The 16,365-nt window shown below is 40.6% G+C and overlaps 1 protein-coding gene and 1 long non-coding RNA gene across 3 annotated transcripts; one reads left to right on the top strand and one right to left on the bottom strand.

The window, feature by feature from the left end:
- Positions 1-8,691: 8,691 nt before the first annotated feature.
- Positions 8,692-15,542, bottom strand: LOC117258660 (uncharacterized). Its single transcript, XR_004501776.1, has 5 exons — positions 15,494-15,542; positions 14,951-15,106; positions 12,016-12,118; positions 10,074-10,216; positions 8,692-8,846 (listed from the first exon to the last, which is right to left on the bottom strand). It is a non-coding gene; the product is annotated as an uncharacterized LOC117258660 (long non-coding RNA).
- Positions 9,608-11,652, top strand: calca (calcitonin/calcitonin-related polypeptide, alpha). 2 transcript variants are annotated; one of them, XM_033629729.2, is made up of 4 exons: positions 9,608-9,650; positions 10,104-10,195; positions 10,531-10,656; positions 11,220-11,652. In XM_033629729.2, the coding sequence occupies exons 2-4, from the start codon at positions 10,116-10,118 to the stop codon at positions 11,395-11,397; spliced, it is 384 nt and encodes a 127-aa protein (XP_033485620.1). In that variant the 5' UTR covers positions 9,608-9,650; positions 10,104-10,115; the 3' UTR covers positions 11,398-11,652. The 2 variants fall into 2 exon arrangements, with proteins under 2 accessions (XP_033485620.1, XP_033485619.1); XM_033629728.2 differs by having other exon boundaries at positions 10,528-10,656.
- Positions 15,543-16,365: the final 823 nt, after the last annotated feature.

Genomic DNA, 16,365 nt, shown 5'->3' with positions numbered 1-16,365 from the left:
CATCTACCAATTTTTAACATGATCCTTTTAACTCACTCTACAATTATTTATTCATTCATTTATTTTTTGCCTTAACAGTTTTCCTTTATGGTGTAGACGGAAGTGGAGAATGGACAGAGCTTACAGGGGGTAACACAGGTAAATCTCATTTCATTAATGGGGTTTTAAACTATAAACTATTTGCACTTTTGTAAAACCATGCTCCTCACTTTGCTGTGTGATCACTTCATCATGACTGGCTTCTCATTAGACATGAAGTTGTTTATCCAGCCGTTCCTTCCTGCTGAGGCAGCTGGTAAGCTTTTTTTTTTTTTTTTTTTTTCTGAGATGCCTCAAATGGCCTCTACAGACCTCTCCCAATCATTCAGATTTGTTAGGGCTACCTAATGAGGACATTCTTGGAAATTACTTCATTGCTTCCTGCCAGCTCCACAGACTCAAAAGCTATCCTGGAAGTGTTAAACACATCTGTCAGATTTAATCAAATAAACATCTTTTCACTGTCAGTGGCTGGATTAAAGGGGACCAATTCTGCTTTTCCTCATTTTTTGTCATGTGTATAATGTTACATTAACTATGTTTACATGCACATTAATATGACAATATGCAGAATTTGATACAGTCATGTAAACATCATATTCCAGTGGATAATACAAATTAGGCCTTTTTCCGAATGTAGCATTTTTGTGATGAAGACATGGGATTTGACGGTATTATTCGGGTTTTAGGAGCATTGTTAGGATGCATATACAGCACATTCAGAATACGCATCTCAGTTGGGGCTTCTTGCTTGTCGACACTCAGCTCTTTGCGTTGTACAAACCACCAGTTTGCAGAGCTGGGGTAGAGATGCATGCCCAGAAGAAAAGCCCACATATCTGAATAGAAGGAGAAACACACCTACTTTTAGACATTAGGAAAGACTTGGATACAGGTTGGTACGCACAAAGAGGAGCGCCAGCAGCCATAATCCCATACGCACTGTGCATACATTTAAAAAAAAAAAAAAAAAAAAGATTTATCTTCATATCATGAAAATAAAATTGTGATGAATGTGCCTGAGATGCACTTTTTGGCTGTGTCCGCTTACTATGATGCAAATACATTTGGATGCCAATGATTGGTGCATGGGTCAAGGGCCGGAGGTCAGTGTATGATAAACATTTCTGGTGCTAAATTGTGATGCTAGCAATACTGTGTTACTTATCTTGTGTGTTAGCAAACAAAAGTAGTTCGAAATGAGCAAACGAAAACAGCTGAGCATTTTTCAGGCTTTTGAAATGAGAAAGCGAACATGACTCAGCAGCAAAGATTATGTAGAGAGCAGCAGTTTGTGCACCAAGTCTGCTAATGTTACTGCTGCTAGCATTAACGTTACAACGTTAAAAGGCAAAGGCGAGGATCTAGGTGTGCTGCCGCCTGGCATCGCAGCATCTCAGGGACCTGTATCTCAGCGTCAGCAGCAATGCTGGTTTTGTACAGACCATGGTGGTGAAGAGTGAGCTGAGCAAAGCTTTCAGTTTACCAGCTGATCTATGTTCCAGCCCTCACCCATAGCCGAACTTTGGGTGTGTCTGAATGAATGAAAAATCGTGGATACAATCAGCTCTGGAGGGTATCTGGGCTCACCCTTAGAGACAGGGTCAAAAGTTCAGACATCTGGAGGGAGCTTGGATTAGAGCCACTGCTTCTTTGTGACGAAAAGAGCCAGTTTATGTGGTTTCGGCATCTAATCAGAATCCTCCTGGGCACCTCCTTTGGTGGTTTTCCTGGAATGTCCAACTGGTAGGAGAACCCGGGGACAGATCCAGAACATGCTGGACAAGTCATGTAGCTTGGAAACGCCTCAAGATAATCCCATTAGGAGCCAGAAAATGTTGGATAAGTGACATAAAATGGATTGAATGGATGGAAATGTAGGATCCTGAGTTTTTGGAGCTTGACCTACAGGGACTGAAAGTCAGGATATCTTGGCCTCTGTTGCATCTATTTTTACCATTCTTCTTTTAACGCCAGTTGCAAGTAAAACAAATACCCCCAAAAATAAGGTATTTTATCACACTGATGCAAAGATCCAAAGTGTTTTTATTTCACAATGACCTATGCCAAAAGTATTAAAGAAATAGCTACTGCCATAGAAAGGGTATGGACTGTCCTACGGTGTACAGTATATACTATCATATCCCCAACCTGACAGTATCCTGGGGTTAATTTAATCCTGTCCTGATCAATGTATGCAGTTACCGCATGTGTGGTACAACAGCATCTGTCTTTACATTATAAAGCCATTTGCAGAGAGTTCTTCCTGCTTTGCTATACTATGGGGCATGTGCGGCATGTTCAGTTGGGTGGGTCCCTTGACTACTGCGGCTGTACAGTAAATTATTTACCATCCGGATGACTGGAATTATCAAGTGCATGGGGAAAATCTAATTTCCAACCTTCCCTGGTAATACTAATGCTGTCCAGAACCTCTTCTTTCCAACAACATAATGGCAGAGGCAGGAAGATCAAGAGGTCTTCTAATCCCTCTGCAACTACTGGCCAGGTGTTTAAATGTTAGGTTAGATTTGGTCAACTTTTTAATGGAGAGCAACAGGTGTAAGTCTCTTTGCTAATGGATACTTCACTTCATGTTTATAATTCCATGAGGCTCAACTGTAACTTAACGTTCTGTTGGAAGTGCAGAAAGTGATCAGTAAACCTTTTTTAGGTACTTCACATCCATTAGAGGTCACTTTTTTCTCATCATTCCCCTCTACTGTCATTTTTACTGTATTGTTTTAACACTATGTGGTGAGGCCAACATGTTTCGACCACCGCAGGCCTTCGTCAGGGTGTGGGTAGTGCCTGGATAGCCTTCCTGTCAATCCTGTTGTGTCCCATTCTCCACAAGCTTTAGATCTACGTTTGTATATACAGATTCAATCAATCATCTCTCTCTTCCAAGAATCCTTGTGTTTTTGTTACCTTAGAATAAGCCCTTTATAGCTCCATACAGAGCGGGTCCTCTTCCATGGAGTCCACCATGTTGTTCTACAGTATCCCAGGACAGACAAATCAAACACTGGCTCTAATATGGCTGTTCGTGTTTTCACATTGGCCACCATAGTTCTCTTACACGCTTGGCACACAGGAGAAGTTTCAGTTCTGTGACTGCATCACTAGATGCCAATAATCCTTCATACTGAACTTTTAACTAACTGGACGTTCGCCTGCTTTCTCCATTCTTTTGATACCAGTGTAGATTCAGAGGTCATCCAGCTGCCAGCACCACCCTATGACAATTATTCTGTTCTCACTCTTACAGCACTTAAATGCTTGCTCCTTTAGGACCGGACCAGATTACTCATCCCCAGAACAACTATCCTATTTGTGTCTATGAACCACTGCCTCTGTCAGGATTGCAGGGTTTTAGAACCTGTGTCCTCATATCGTGGAAAAGATGCAATTCTGTCTTACAACCTTCATGTCAAAAGCTACAGGAGTGCAAATGGAGCCACATTTCCAGTTCTATACATTTTTGGTTCCACATGAATCTGTTACGTTGTGGTGAGTTGAGTGTCCATGCTACGGTATTCATGCAGAGAGGGTAGCACAGTGCGATGTTGGTACTCATTTTTATGTGAAACTGCACTATGTCTCTGCCTGCTTAGACTTATCCCTTCCCAACACATTAAGTTTTACAAAAAGAGGACGTTATCTCCTAATACAAATTCTCTAGGTTTCACTTCCATTTTTATTAAGGATCTGTCCACAGTCTTGGACAAGGAGCATTTTTTTAAAACTCTAGCTGACCTGGTAATTGCCTGTAATGTCAAGACTTATTCAAGGTCCCCTCTGCAGGTGCTAATGGCCTCTGTTCAGTCAGCTTGCCCTTTCAGATTCAACACGCGCTTGAAGCCTCAGAAGGGGGAAAAAACTTTGCACAGGACTGATGTACATTTCACCTTACAATGATCCATTCAAACTCTTAAATTTCCACAATCCTCACGTGCTAACTTTAATATTTAATATATGACTGTGGGGTCAGTCAGGCTGATTATCGACTCTTGCTGCCTATTCCAATAATGCAAGGTGTTGATATGAGAGAGCTGTGCGGGAAACTGTCTTTTTATTCTCAGCCAATAACGGTGCTGCTTCTTTTTGAGAGAGGAGACATTCACACTGACTCAGCTGAGACTGTCACTGATGAGCACTGCACTGAGCATAATGCTGTCCTCTCTGTCATGAATGCTCTCCTGTGTTGCAATTAATTTTCCAGGCCAATTCATGGCTAACATTAGGGAATGTGAACAGTGTGAGATAATTGCATTCTTGACAATACACTTTTCCCCTTGGAATGTAATTTCTCTGCCTCAGCTCCCTGGTCAGAGCAGGCGGCAGTGAATAAAGGCCTGCGAGCAGATTGATTGCTAAACAGTGTGGAGAGTATTTACTTTTACACAGACTGGTGTAGAGAGGCTGTTGACTTGTTAAAGGTGGCACTTGTCATGGAAGAAGAGACATCAAGACAATAATAACTGTGTGTGTATTAGCTGGGAACTCTTGCTCGAAAGTCTTTAGTCCTCCATGAGCAGTTTCTGGCATCATGTGGAGCTGTTGAGGACTAATTTAGTGCCTCTGGTATAGAGCCTGCAGGTCTGCTCAATAGTACTAAAAGGCTCATTCACACTAATGAGTTTCCTTGTGATGCAAAAACCAACTGGGAGGCAGGGTGCTTTATGACACATCATCCAATATTGTTACATAAGGGGAATTACAAGATGGCCTGAGACCAAGTGGCCAGTAATTAGCTCGGAGAAACCGGACGGACACTACTTAATTCTGTGGGAAAGTTTAGTTTGTCCAAGGACACCTCACTGCGATGCTATTCCCAAACAAGAAAGGCATTATTTTATCCAACCGTATATAATAAGCAGGATGAAAATGGTTCTTTAGGTTAAGTCAGGGATAAAACTTCTTGCAGAAGCATAGGAAGATCAAATCTACTTTGTATTCTGTACACTTCAGAAATTGCCACCAATTGACCTTTTGCTAAGCCCCACCCCTTTATGATGGTCTGACAAGCTGTGGGAGTAAGCATGGAGCCCACACTGTAACTAACTGCACTCCCTGAAGAAATATTATCACATAGTAGTGATTCCAGAGAGAAGCAGACAGAGGGGTCTACAGACTGAAGGATATATCCAGGATGTCAAACTGACTCAGCAGCAACAACAGGTTAAAAAGACAAAGATAGTTAGAAGCTAAAGCCGAACTATAGGCTACAGATCACAGTGTAAAAGTGAACCACCACATTACTGCTGATCGCCACACAAGACAATGAATATAAAGGGAAACTTTGCTGATATCAAACCAGCTGTGCGGCATCGCAGTGTGTGCAGATGAATGGTTTTTGGCTTCGCCCAATCCGCCACTGGATAGGCAGATATCTCCAGGGGAAGTCAAACAACTTTCATCTGCGCACAATGCGATGACCCACAGCTGGATGAATATCAGCAAACTTTCCTTGCTTCCCTTCACTGGTTCCTATACAACAGGCTTGGTCTTTTTTTCATTCAGTAGGCTATATCTTCAGTAGCTAGCTAGCTAACCCTACACTTTTTGGGATCTGATTTTGGTTTTGGAACAGGAAAGAATAACATACAGTACAGGCCAAAAGTTTGGACACACCTTCTCATTCAATGCGTTTTCTTTATTTTCATGACTATTTACATTGTAGATTCTCACTGAAGGCATCAAAACTATGAATGAACACATGTGGAGTTATGTACTTAACAAAAAAAGGTGAAATAACTGAAAATATGTTTTATATTCTAGTTTCTTCAAAATAGCCACCCTTTGCTCTGATTACTGCTTTGCACACTCTTGGCATTCTCTCCATGAGCTTCAAGAGGTAGTCACCTGAAATGGTTTTCCAACAGTCTTGAAGGAGTTCCCAGAGGTGTTTAGCACTTGTTGGCCCCTTTGCCTTCACTCTGCGGTCCAGCTCACCCCAAACCATCTCGATTGGGTTCAGGTCCGGTGACTGTGGAGGCCAGGTCATCTGCCGCAGCACTCCATCACTCTCCTTCTTGGTCAAATAGCCCTTACACAGCCTGGAGGTGTGTTTGGGGTCATTGTCCTGTTGAAAAATAAATGATCGTCCAACTAAACGCAAACCGGATGGGATGGCATGTCGCTGCAGGATGCTGTGGTAGCCATGCTGGTTCAGTGTGCCTTCAATTTTGAATAAATCCCCAACAGTGTCACCAGCAAAACACCCCCACACCATCACACCTCCTCCTCCATGCTTCACAGTGGGAACCAAGCATGTGGAATCCATCCGTTCACCTTTTCTGCGTCTCACAAAGACACGGCGGTTGGAACCAAAGATCTCAAATTTGGACTCATCAGACCAAAGCACAGATTTCCACTGGTCTAATGTCCATTCCTTGTGTTTCTTGGCCCAAACAAATCTCTTCTACTTGTTGCCTCTCCTTAGCAGTGGTTTCCTAGCAGCTATTTGACCATGAAGGCCTGATTCGCGCAGTCTCCTCTTAACAGTTGTTCTAGAGATGGGTCTGCTGCTAGAACTCTGTGTGGGATTCATCTGGTCTCTGATCTGAGCTGCTGTTAACTTGCGATTTCTGAGGCTGGTGACTCGGATGAACTTATCCTCAGAAGCAGAGGTGACTCTTGGTCTTCCTTTCCTGGGTCGGTCCTCATGTGTGCCAGTTTCGTTGTAGCGCTTGATGGTTTTTGCGACTCCACTTGGGGACACATTTAAAGTTTTTGCAATTTTCCGGACTGACTGACCTTCATTTCTTAAAGTAATGATGGCCACTGGTTTTTCTTTAGTTAGCTGATTGGTTCTTGCCATAATATGAATTTTAACAGTTGTCCAATAGGGCTGTCGGCTGTGTATTAACCTGACTTCTGCACAACACAACTGATGGTCCCAACCCCATTGATAAAGCAAGAAATTCCATTAATTAACCCTGATAAGGCACACCTGTGAAGTGGAAACCATTTCAGGTGACTACCTCTTGAAGCTCATGGAGAGAATGCCAAGAGTGTGCAAAGCAGTAATCAGAGCAAAGGGTGGCTATTTTGAAGAAACTAGAATATAAAACATGTTTTCAGTTATTTCACCTTTTTTTGTTAAGTACATAACTCCACATGTGTTCATTCATAGTTTTGATGCCTTCAGTGAGAATCTACAATGTAAATAGTCATGAAAATAAAGAAAACGCATTGAATGAGAAGGTGTGTCCAAACTTTTGGCCTGTACTGTATATCATTTTTCCAACCTCTTCAGGTAACGAGTATCATTAATACATGACGTGCCCTAGGCACAACATTTAGCTCCAAATCCACAAAACCAGCCTGAAAATGAAGGAAATCTTAAATGATTGGATTAGAGTCAATGGAACACATCTGTGTTGTTGTTGGACCCTGGTCTGAGCCGGCCTGATGCTACGTTATGATTGGCCAGCCTGTGTCTGGGGGCGGGACTTAAAATTACTTAAAAATTACTTTAAAAATTACTAAATTACAATTTTGATTACACTTAAAATTGTTCCTCAGTGTTTAGTGAGGCAGTATTATATAGAAACGTGAGGGAGCAGCAGGGTACAACTGGACCTGATGGCATACTGACGAACATATTTTATAGTAACACTATTGTTGATTCAGTTCTGGATTATTTGAGGCTGTTGTTTTGTGTTATTAAGCAACTTTCTGTGAAGTGTCTCTTGTAGTAACAGCTGTTTGTCCATGACAAACTTTGTCTGTACTTGGCCTTTGACCCTGTTCCTCTTACCACACTAAAAATGCAACGTGAGTGAGTGACTACAACAAAGGCTGTCAATTTTTTCCCCCCTTTTTGTTAGTTTAACACATTGCTATCTGGTAATATGTACTGAAATATGACTCACTTGTATCTTTGTAAATGTAATGAAATCTTGTGGTACTGCCAATTTTTTGTCCACTCTTTATGGGTGAAAGTAGGTACTGCACACCTTTGGAAGCCATGTCTCTCATTGGCCTTAGCCCTGGTCATCCTAACTACTTAAAGATGAAATCACACCACATTAAAAATCATATTGAAATATTTTAATAACAGAGGCACTGGTGAATTATGTTTAAAGGTATACTATGCAGGACTGTTGATAACCATTTGTAAACACGCTCATCAGTGCATGTGAAAGTAAAAGCCAACCCCAGATTCCCCTCTCATTTGGCTGTGGTCGCTACCTTTATATAAACTCCCCACCTCACCTGAGAGCAGTGGGTTACATGCCCTTAAAGGTCCCGAACACAGAAAATAAGAAAAAAATAAGAATATACCACAGACTGTATAAAATAATGGATGTAGCTACTATGAAGTCACCTATTGGTTTGCGGCCTCTCGTTCTAAAGCCACAAGTTTGGCATTTCAGCTGTTGCCATCTTGGTTTGTGGAGCCAGAAGTGACCATATATGGATGAGAGGGTGAAGCTGTGGAGCCAGGAGTGGATCTGACTCACAGACTGTAGTGACTCCTCACAGATAGCCTGTCAGTCAAAGTGGCCCATCCTTAATAATGTGTAACTTTAACCCTTAATAAAATTCAAACAGGTGAGTTATACAAAAATGCATCCACTGTACATTTGTCATGAAGGGGGAAATTAACTATAGAGACCAAAACCATTTTTGAACCAGGCTGTAAATGTATTTATTTCTGCTGTAAATTTGGGCATTTCAACATGCAGTTGTGTGGGAACTGACTGGCTTCTGGAGCCAGCCTCAAGTGGCCATCACAGCTTCCTTTTACAGCGCCGGAGGTTGCCGCTTGGAACATACAGGCAGAAGGAGAGTCTCTGCAGATACAGACATCGCCACACACTTCTAGTGGGTCATAACTGATGATTGAGAGTTTATTTCTGTATGAGTCTATACATTGTTTTTTAGGAAAGCCTACCAAGCAGTATACCCACCTCATCGTCTACCACTACACGATGAGGTGGGTATACTGCTTGGTAGGTGGGAAGGGTACCAGGGAGAAAGTGGGTATACTATCCTATATTTTCAAATGGCTTTTTGGCTGATAGGTGGGTATACTATTAAGTGCCAGAAAAAGAGGTGGGTGTACCCCATATACCTGCGTATACCCTCCACTTCACTGCTGCATAGTGCATCTTTAAATTTTCTCACCATTATAATTATACACACTGTATGTATCAGGGGATTTACAGTCGGCTGGTCCACATGCACATAGCATATTAGTCCTCAAGAACAAGAGACACTGACTATAACAGTGAGATTTTCCTTTCTCAATGGTTTCCTACTCACCCTGCTTAAAGAATGACAACTACAAATGACTGGACTGATTCAAATACCTGGCAGCATTTTGTGAATTAACCACAGTAATGACTATACATTGATGTCATTTGTGTACAAGCTCTTCCATTGGCTTGCTGTAAGTGACGTAGGACTTCTGATTGGCCAACAGTTTGAGGTAAAACATTTGACTGGCCAATAGACTATGATCAAGTGCTCACTCACTTAATATAGGAACCTTCGGGGAACATATATAAAAACCCTGCACTGTGGGGAGTGCTCAGCAGATTCACAAGTGAGGCTGTCATTTAATTCTCCATCACCAGAAGATCTATCATCTTACAGTGAGTATAGATAAAAGACTGCTTTAGCTAAGTTAATTGTGCAAATTATACTGTTGATGTTAAATAGCAGATATGATAATATGTTTCTGGGAGAAGGTGGGAACTGAGTGGACTGGATAGCCACTTGTACTGGTGGATACTGGTTGCTATAAGAAGGGAGCTGCAGCTATTTCAGCTAATGGACAGAGCTGCTGGCAAAGCTTCCAGTGTCACTATATCACTAATAACTCTTCTATCTGCCTCTGCAACTTCAGCTGCTCTAACAGTGAGGGAGTCACAGAGAGAGGATTCATATGCCTGTGAATGTATGCAGTAGATGAGAAATCCTGTACTAAACAAAACACGTTTAATGGAGTGAAATGTTGCAGACACAGATCACACAAAATCCTTTAAAAAACTTCTCTTTGCAACAATTTTCTTTACCTTGTTTGGTATTGTATGTGTTTTCCACAGGGAATCAGAATAATGCTGAAACTCTGGTCTCTCCTTTTTGCCTCTGCGCTGATCATCTGTCAGATGTACATCTCACAGGCAGCTCCTTCCAGGTGAGAGCTGTGGCGTTATTCCTAAAAGTGTACAAAAAAATGCTTTGTAAAAACATTGTCACTGTGTCTGATATCTTTTGATATGTTTAAGGATATTTCTGCAGAATAATTTCCTTGTTTATCACAGCTAATCAAATCGTTTTTATAAATTGAATTTCCTCAAAATTCTTAAGATCAGTTTGCATGCTTATATATATTAAAAATGCCATTTAACTTTGTGTTTTAAAAAGAACAACTGTTGTATTTATGTGGACGAGTTACACAGCTTTTAAACCAGCACTGATGTGGAACCAGAACCACAGAGATCTGTCTAATTAAATGTGCATTTTCAGAAGTAGTAAGATGGAGTCAGATGGAGTCACACTATCCAATGATGACGCCCAGAGGTTACTCAGAGCTATTAAGGAGTTCATGCAGATAACTTCAGATGAGCAAGACCAACAAACAGCTGATGGAAACAGGTATACTTTTTTAATATTTTTATGTATCATCATAGTATAGTTCACCTTGTCTATAATAAATAATCAATTTATTTACCTAAACCGCCACCAGTTCAGCACCATATAACACTTTTATTTATGAGCAGCTCCGACTTGTTGGTGTTTAGTAATTATTAAGGTATTTAGTGAACTTATTGTAACATCTGCTCTCTGTCATAATCCCACAATGCATGGACTGCACTTATTCATTCATTCATTCATCCATCTATTTATTCAGTATTGAATGATGTGCCTGCAAGACAGTGTCCTTGGTCAGAAAACTGAGGAGTGCATGATATCATGACATCACAGAACATGAGAGAACATGCATGATAGACGTTGCTACAGAGAATTAAATTGAACAATAGCATGACAACTTAATTATAATAACTTTGTATGCCTGTTGGATATGTTAGCATGCATTTGAAGCATTCATTTAACGCATGACATTTTAGAAAAACATCATGCATGTAGTTATTAACATTTATCTGCATGCCACGGTTACTGTAAGCCTGTTTCTGCATGTTTGTCTCCGTCTCCAACAGCTTGGATAGACCCATGTCTAAGCGCTGCACCGGCTTAAGCACGTGTGTGCTGGGCAAACTCTCCCAGGACATTCACAAACTACAAACCTATCCCCGCACCGACGTGGGAGCAGGGACGCCCGGCAAGAAGCGAAGTCTATCTGAGCAATTTGAAAGCTACATCAACTCATACAACTGAAACTCTCCCTTTCTAGCCCATCCCGTCTGTCTGAGTTAACTTTTGCTTGTTCACCTGGCTCTCTTCACTCACAAGACTGCTGATGCATGTGGATCCTATCTTCCTGACTAACTTCACAGAAACGTCCTTGCTTTAATTTCCCCCCTGGCAGACTTTAGATATTAATAGAGACTTGAAAACTTAGTTAGTTATAGAAGTGATGTTACTTTGACAGTTCTGTACAATACAATAAAATACAGACACAACTTAAAAACCTTTCTGATGTGATTTTTCACTTCATAGTGACGATGTTTCTAGTTTAATAACTTCATCTTCTACATGAAAGCTGTTTTTTATTTGAGATTGAAAACATACAATACTCACTGAATTAATAAATAAAAGGAGAAAAGGGTAAGCATGACTGTACACACACCATTATTGCAATATTTTCCTCTACGTACTTCCATGGTGATTAATTTGTTGCTGATGAAGCTACATCATACTGTTTAATGTCTATCATGAAGACTTCTGACCTAATCTTAAGTATAATAATAAATTGTGTTCACTTTCTTCTCCATTGTTAAAAGTAACACAACAGCACAGAAGCGGGCATGCAACACAGCCACCTGTGTAACCCACCGTCTGGCTGACTTCCTGAGTCGGTCAGGAGGACTGGGACACAGCAACTTCGTTCCCACCAATGTGGGTGCCCAGGCGTTTGGCAGACGGAAGCGGCACGGCCCTGTGTGAGCACACAAGCAGATACATGGTATGTTAGCGCTCACTGAAGCTTACTCTGTAAGTACAGGAGAGCCAAACAGACTTACAGTCAGTAAAAAGGCCTCTTACTTGAATTCTTTTAAACACAAAATATACTTGGATTTTAGATTTTTGGTGTTACATAAGTGCATGGTAGTCTTTTACACACTTTTACACATCCATCAAAGGAAACTTTAAAACATACTATTGTCAAATCGGTGTGAAATAAAGCCAAATGTTGCACAAAAAAATATTCTGAATATGAATCTTTTTAGAAGTTGAACTAATTTCTCTGTTTTCTATCCTCTCTTTGGCTCTCTAGGACCAAGTGCCTCCTTTGAGTGACAAAACTCCATCATCATCTACCTGCCATCACCTGGAAACAAGAGCATAAAGTATTCACCAAAAACATGGACTGATCTCTCGCTGTCAGAATACCACCACAAAGTTATCACTGTTAATCTGTACTTAAAACAGAGAAATAACTAGCATTGGTGTCATCGTCATCATGGAAAGGTAACTGAGAAGATATTATCTTTTGCTAAGAGGGATGAGAAAGGATTTCCTCTCTGTCTTGGCTTGTGACTGTATCTGCAGTATACAGTGTGTTGAACTGGAAGTCTCATACCGAACGTCTACTCTACCAACAAAACCTTCAACAACTGTGGCTGTCTTGTGCCTTGATGTAAAACATGTCATTAGATTTCATTATAGTGCACAATGCAAGTGTGAAAAATGTACTTATGATTCTGAATATTGTAATAATTGTGAAATGAAAGCAGGAATAAATTGTATTTTAGCTACATTAGGCTTTCGTGTCTTATTGTGCTTTTGTTTGACCGGGTGATATGAGCTGTAAACCACACTGAGATTTCCAGCAGCACTATCTATTCATTTCAGGTTCACGTAATGTGGTATGAAAAACAAAGCAACATCAAACCATACATGACATTCACATTTTCATGGAATTAGAGAGGACATACTGAATTCCCTACAAATACATAATTGGACCATCTTGAAAGAATATTTCTGAAATAAAAACATTTTTGTTAATTGATATTTTTTGTTACAAGATACAATGATGTGCATATCACAGACATTTGAACCCATGTGTTTTATTTTTCTACACCTAGCTCATTTTGCCCTCCAGTGGTTATAATATGTTACTGTCACTGGATATGGAGCCTCTCAAGAATAAATGCCTTAAATGAGGGCAATGTTTAGCTTCTCATGCAGCATCACATTACTATATATGTTCTTGCAACGTTTTTATGTTGTTTCATACCATTGGAAATGGTTCAGTGCCGTTTCTAGAGCTTCTTACTGACAAAAGTAGAAGGGCTGTGTGTTATTTTACGAAAATTCCATACTAGAAGACTCAACAATCATGCACCATGGAACAATACTGCAACCTTAACCATACTATCTTTGGGCATCTTGGCAGGAAGTTGCTTAAGGTAAATGCAAATTTATACTATGATACTGATATAAATGTTGTGATATAGTAATTTTTTTAAAGATTAATTTTCTGGCCTTTTATGCCTCTATCAGATAGGACAGACCAGCAGTGAAAGGGGGAGACAGAGAGGGGTTGACATTCAGCAAAGGGCAATGAGCTTGAAGGGAACCCACGGCCTCTGCAGCAAGGACAGTATCTTTGTACACGGGACACATGCTCTACCCACTGGCGTATTGGACACCCTGTAATACAGGATTTTTTATGGGTATATCCAGATGGGGAGGTGTGTTTTTTGCAAATCCACCAAACTGAATATGAATCTTTGCATATTTTTGTAAAATTATTTAAAAAATGTTATTATAGCTATAATCCAGGCCTACTCAATAACATTTCCAACAACTCTGTCTAATACACCAAGAGAGATGTGATAAAATCTCTGATAGCTGACAAATGTATGTCATCTCAACATAATGCTGAATTTAGCAGCTGACTTCAGTAACATTAGTAATATAAAGTGGTAGTAAAATAAATGACATTAGGCATTAATTTTATGTTATAAAAGAGGTAGCCTACAGTATATCAATAACACATTCTCAGCCTAGATTACTCAACATATAATACATGGTATCCTGCTGAATTTAATTTATAAAGGGCATTTATCTAATGTAGGTTGACAATACAGTCAGACAGGGAGAGACAGAAATCATGTACTTACGGTGAGTGACAAAACTGTCATTCTAGGTGTCTTTTTGTTCCGCAAATTCTGATTTGGTACTTCTCTGCTCTTCAAACTCTTTTGGTTTTAATATTTCTTACGTCACCCCAAGTTAGAGCAGTGGGTGCATGAAAATATGGGAAAAACCCTGTCCTGTATTGATTCAGTAAGAGGCAGTGCATTTTATTCTGTAATACAGTGGTATCATATTGCTCTTTGTCGGTAGGTGATGGAAGATGTACCACTGATGACAAGCACAATCCCCTTTTGTTCTGGGGGTATATTCAACACAGTTGCTGAAGCAGCAAATTTAGCTTAGTCTGGTTGTTAGTAATGAAACAGATGCAGACAGTACCAGCAACAAGTTCTGGAGCCAGGCAGGGACATTTTAGAAAATGCTAATTTAACATTAGTCAAATATTTGTTTAAAAAAGAAAAAGAAAAAGTATTTGATAAAGTGAAGGCAAATTACTTTCAAAAAAGATCCACCACTTTCCAAGTCTTCAAACCTCAAACCCAACCAACAGTTACTCAAGTGATGTCACTTAAGGCTATTTATCAGATTTCACACAGTGCTTTCTGGAGCCCAATAAAGCTTTATGCCATTTTTTCCACATATGCAGTACACCGGAGTAGCTTACCTGTAAACAGGTGTGGTAGTGAAAAATAGCGGAGCTCCCCTTTAACTGTAACCGAGGCTTGATTGGATAAGGGGGCGGGACGTTGGCTCTGTGTTGCCCCAATTAGGAAAGATCAGGCCCAGCGAGTGCTTTCCTCTATTGTGTTACCCAGGCAGTCTGTGGCAAAGAAAATAACTTAATTGGTGATACAGTGGTCACACTTATTTTTTGTTTTTACAGTGGTAATAAATTAGAAATGGCTCAGTGGACAAAAATGCAACCAAATCCCCCGAAATTGTCGTGAATAGCAAAGAAACAACGGTACACCAACGCCTGACGCTTTAAACCGACAGGGAGTACCTTAGCATGCCGCTATCACCGGACAGCTAAGCTAGCTAGTTGCTATGCTAATGCTAGCTAAGTTGGCAGTTTGTCTACAGAGAGACAAAGTTCATTTCCTTGGACAAGGAAAAAAGAGGCTTGCCGTGGTTTTCAGCGATGACAGCTATGGACACAAAGTTTGCCTAACCTTAACAGTTATAAAGTTATCAATAATGAACTTACAACGGCTGCGAGGAATGGCGCACTTTTACCGGAGCAACGGCAAACTGCGTGGAGACATAGAGGAGCGCAGAGGTTACTATGGAGACGCCGGAGAAGGTGCAGGACAGTCTGACCACAGCTCAAGAGTTCACCTGACCTGAGGAAGTGGTGCTTCAACTCAAAGTAAGTAACCTTATTTGTTTATTTGTTTTAGACATTGCTTTGCTATAAAACATGTTGTTATTGCTGGTTTGTTAGCTTGGCCCTATATGTGGCGTTTGTAACGTCTTGGCATTGTTTATCAACGTTGATGGACAGGCTAAACTTTAAAGGTGTGTTTTATGATGTTGAGCTCATGAGGCTAATGGCTGACTGTGGAGGGTCATCAGCTCATCCTGTTTACCTGAGCCTCTTCCTTCAACTGGGATCGCATTGGTATTTCCCATTTTGCACTTCCAACAATCAGTGCATTGCTGATGTTGCTGGTTGTTAAGTAAAATCGTGCATTGTCACATTCTCTAATGCAAGGAGGGGATGGTACCTGTGCTAAGTAGCCTACAAATACACACACACGAGCCACTTTAATAGGTACACAATTGCGCGTTAAGACATATAGCTAATCAGCCAATAATGTGGCAGCAACCTCAATGAATTTAGTCATGTAGACATGGTCAAGACGACCTGCTGAAGTTCAAACTGAGCATCACAATGGGGAAGTAGGGTGATTTAAGAGACACTGAACGGCATGGTTGTTGGTGCCAGATGGGCTGGTCTGAGTATTTCAGAAACTGCTGATCTACTGGGATTTTTTAATGCACAACCATCTCTAGGGTTTACAGAGGATGGTTTGGAAAAAAGAAAATATCCAGCGAGTGACAGTTCTCTGGGTGAAA

Source organism: Epinephelus lanceolatus, chromosome 2 (genome assembly GCF_041903045.1).
Source record: "Epinephelus lanceolatus isolate andai-2023 chromosome 2, ASM4190304v1, whole genome shotgun sequence".
In the NCBI taxonomy this organism is placed as follows: domain Eukaryota; kingdom Metazoa; phylum Chordata; class Actinopteri; order Perciformes; family Serranidae; genus Epinephelus; species Epinephelus lanceolatus.
This window is presented reverse-complemented; position numbering and strand designations above follow the sequence as displayed.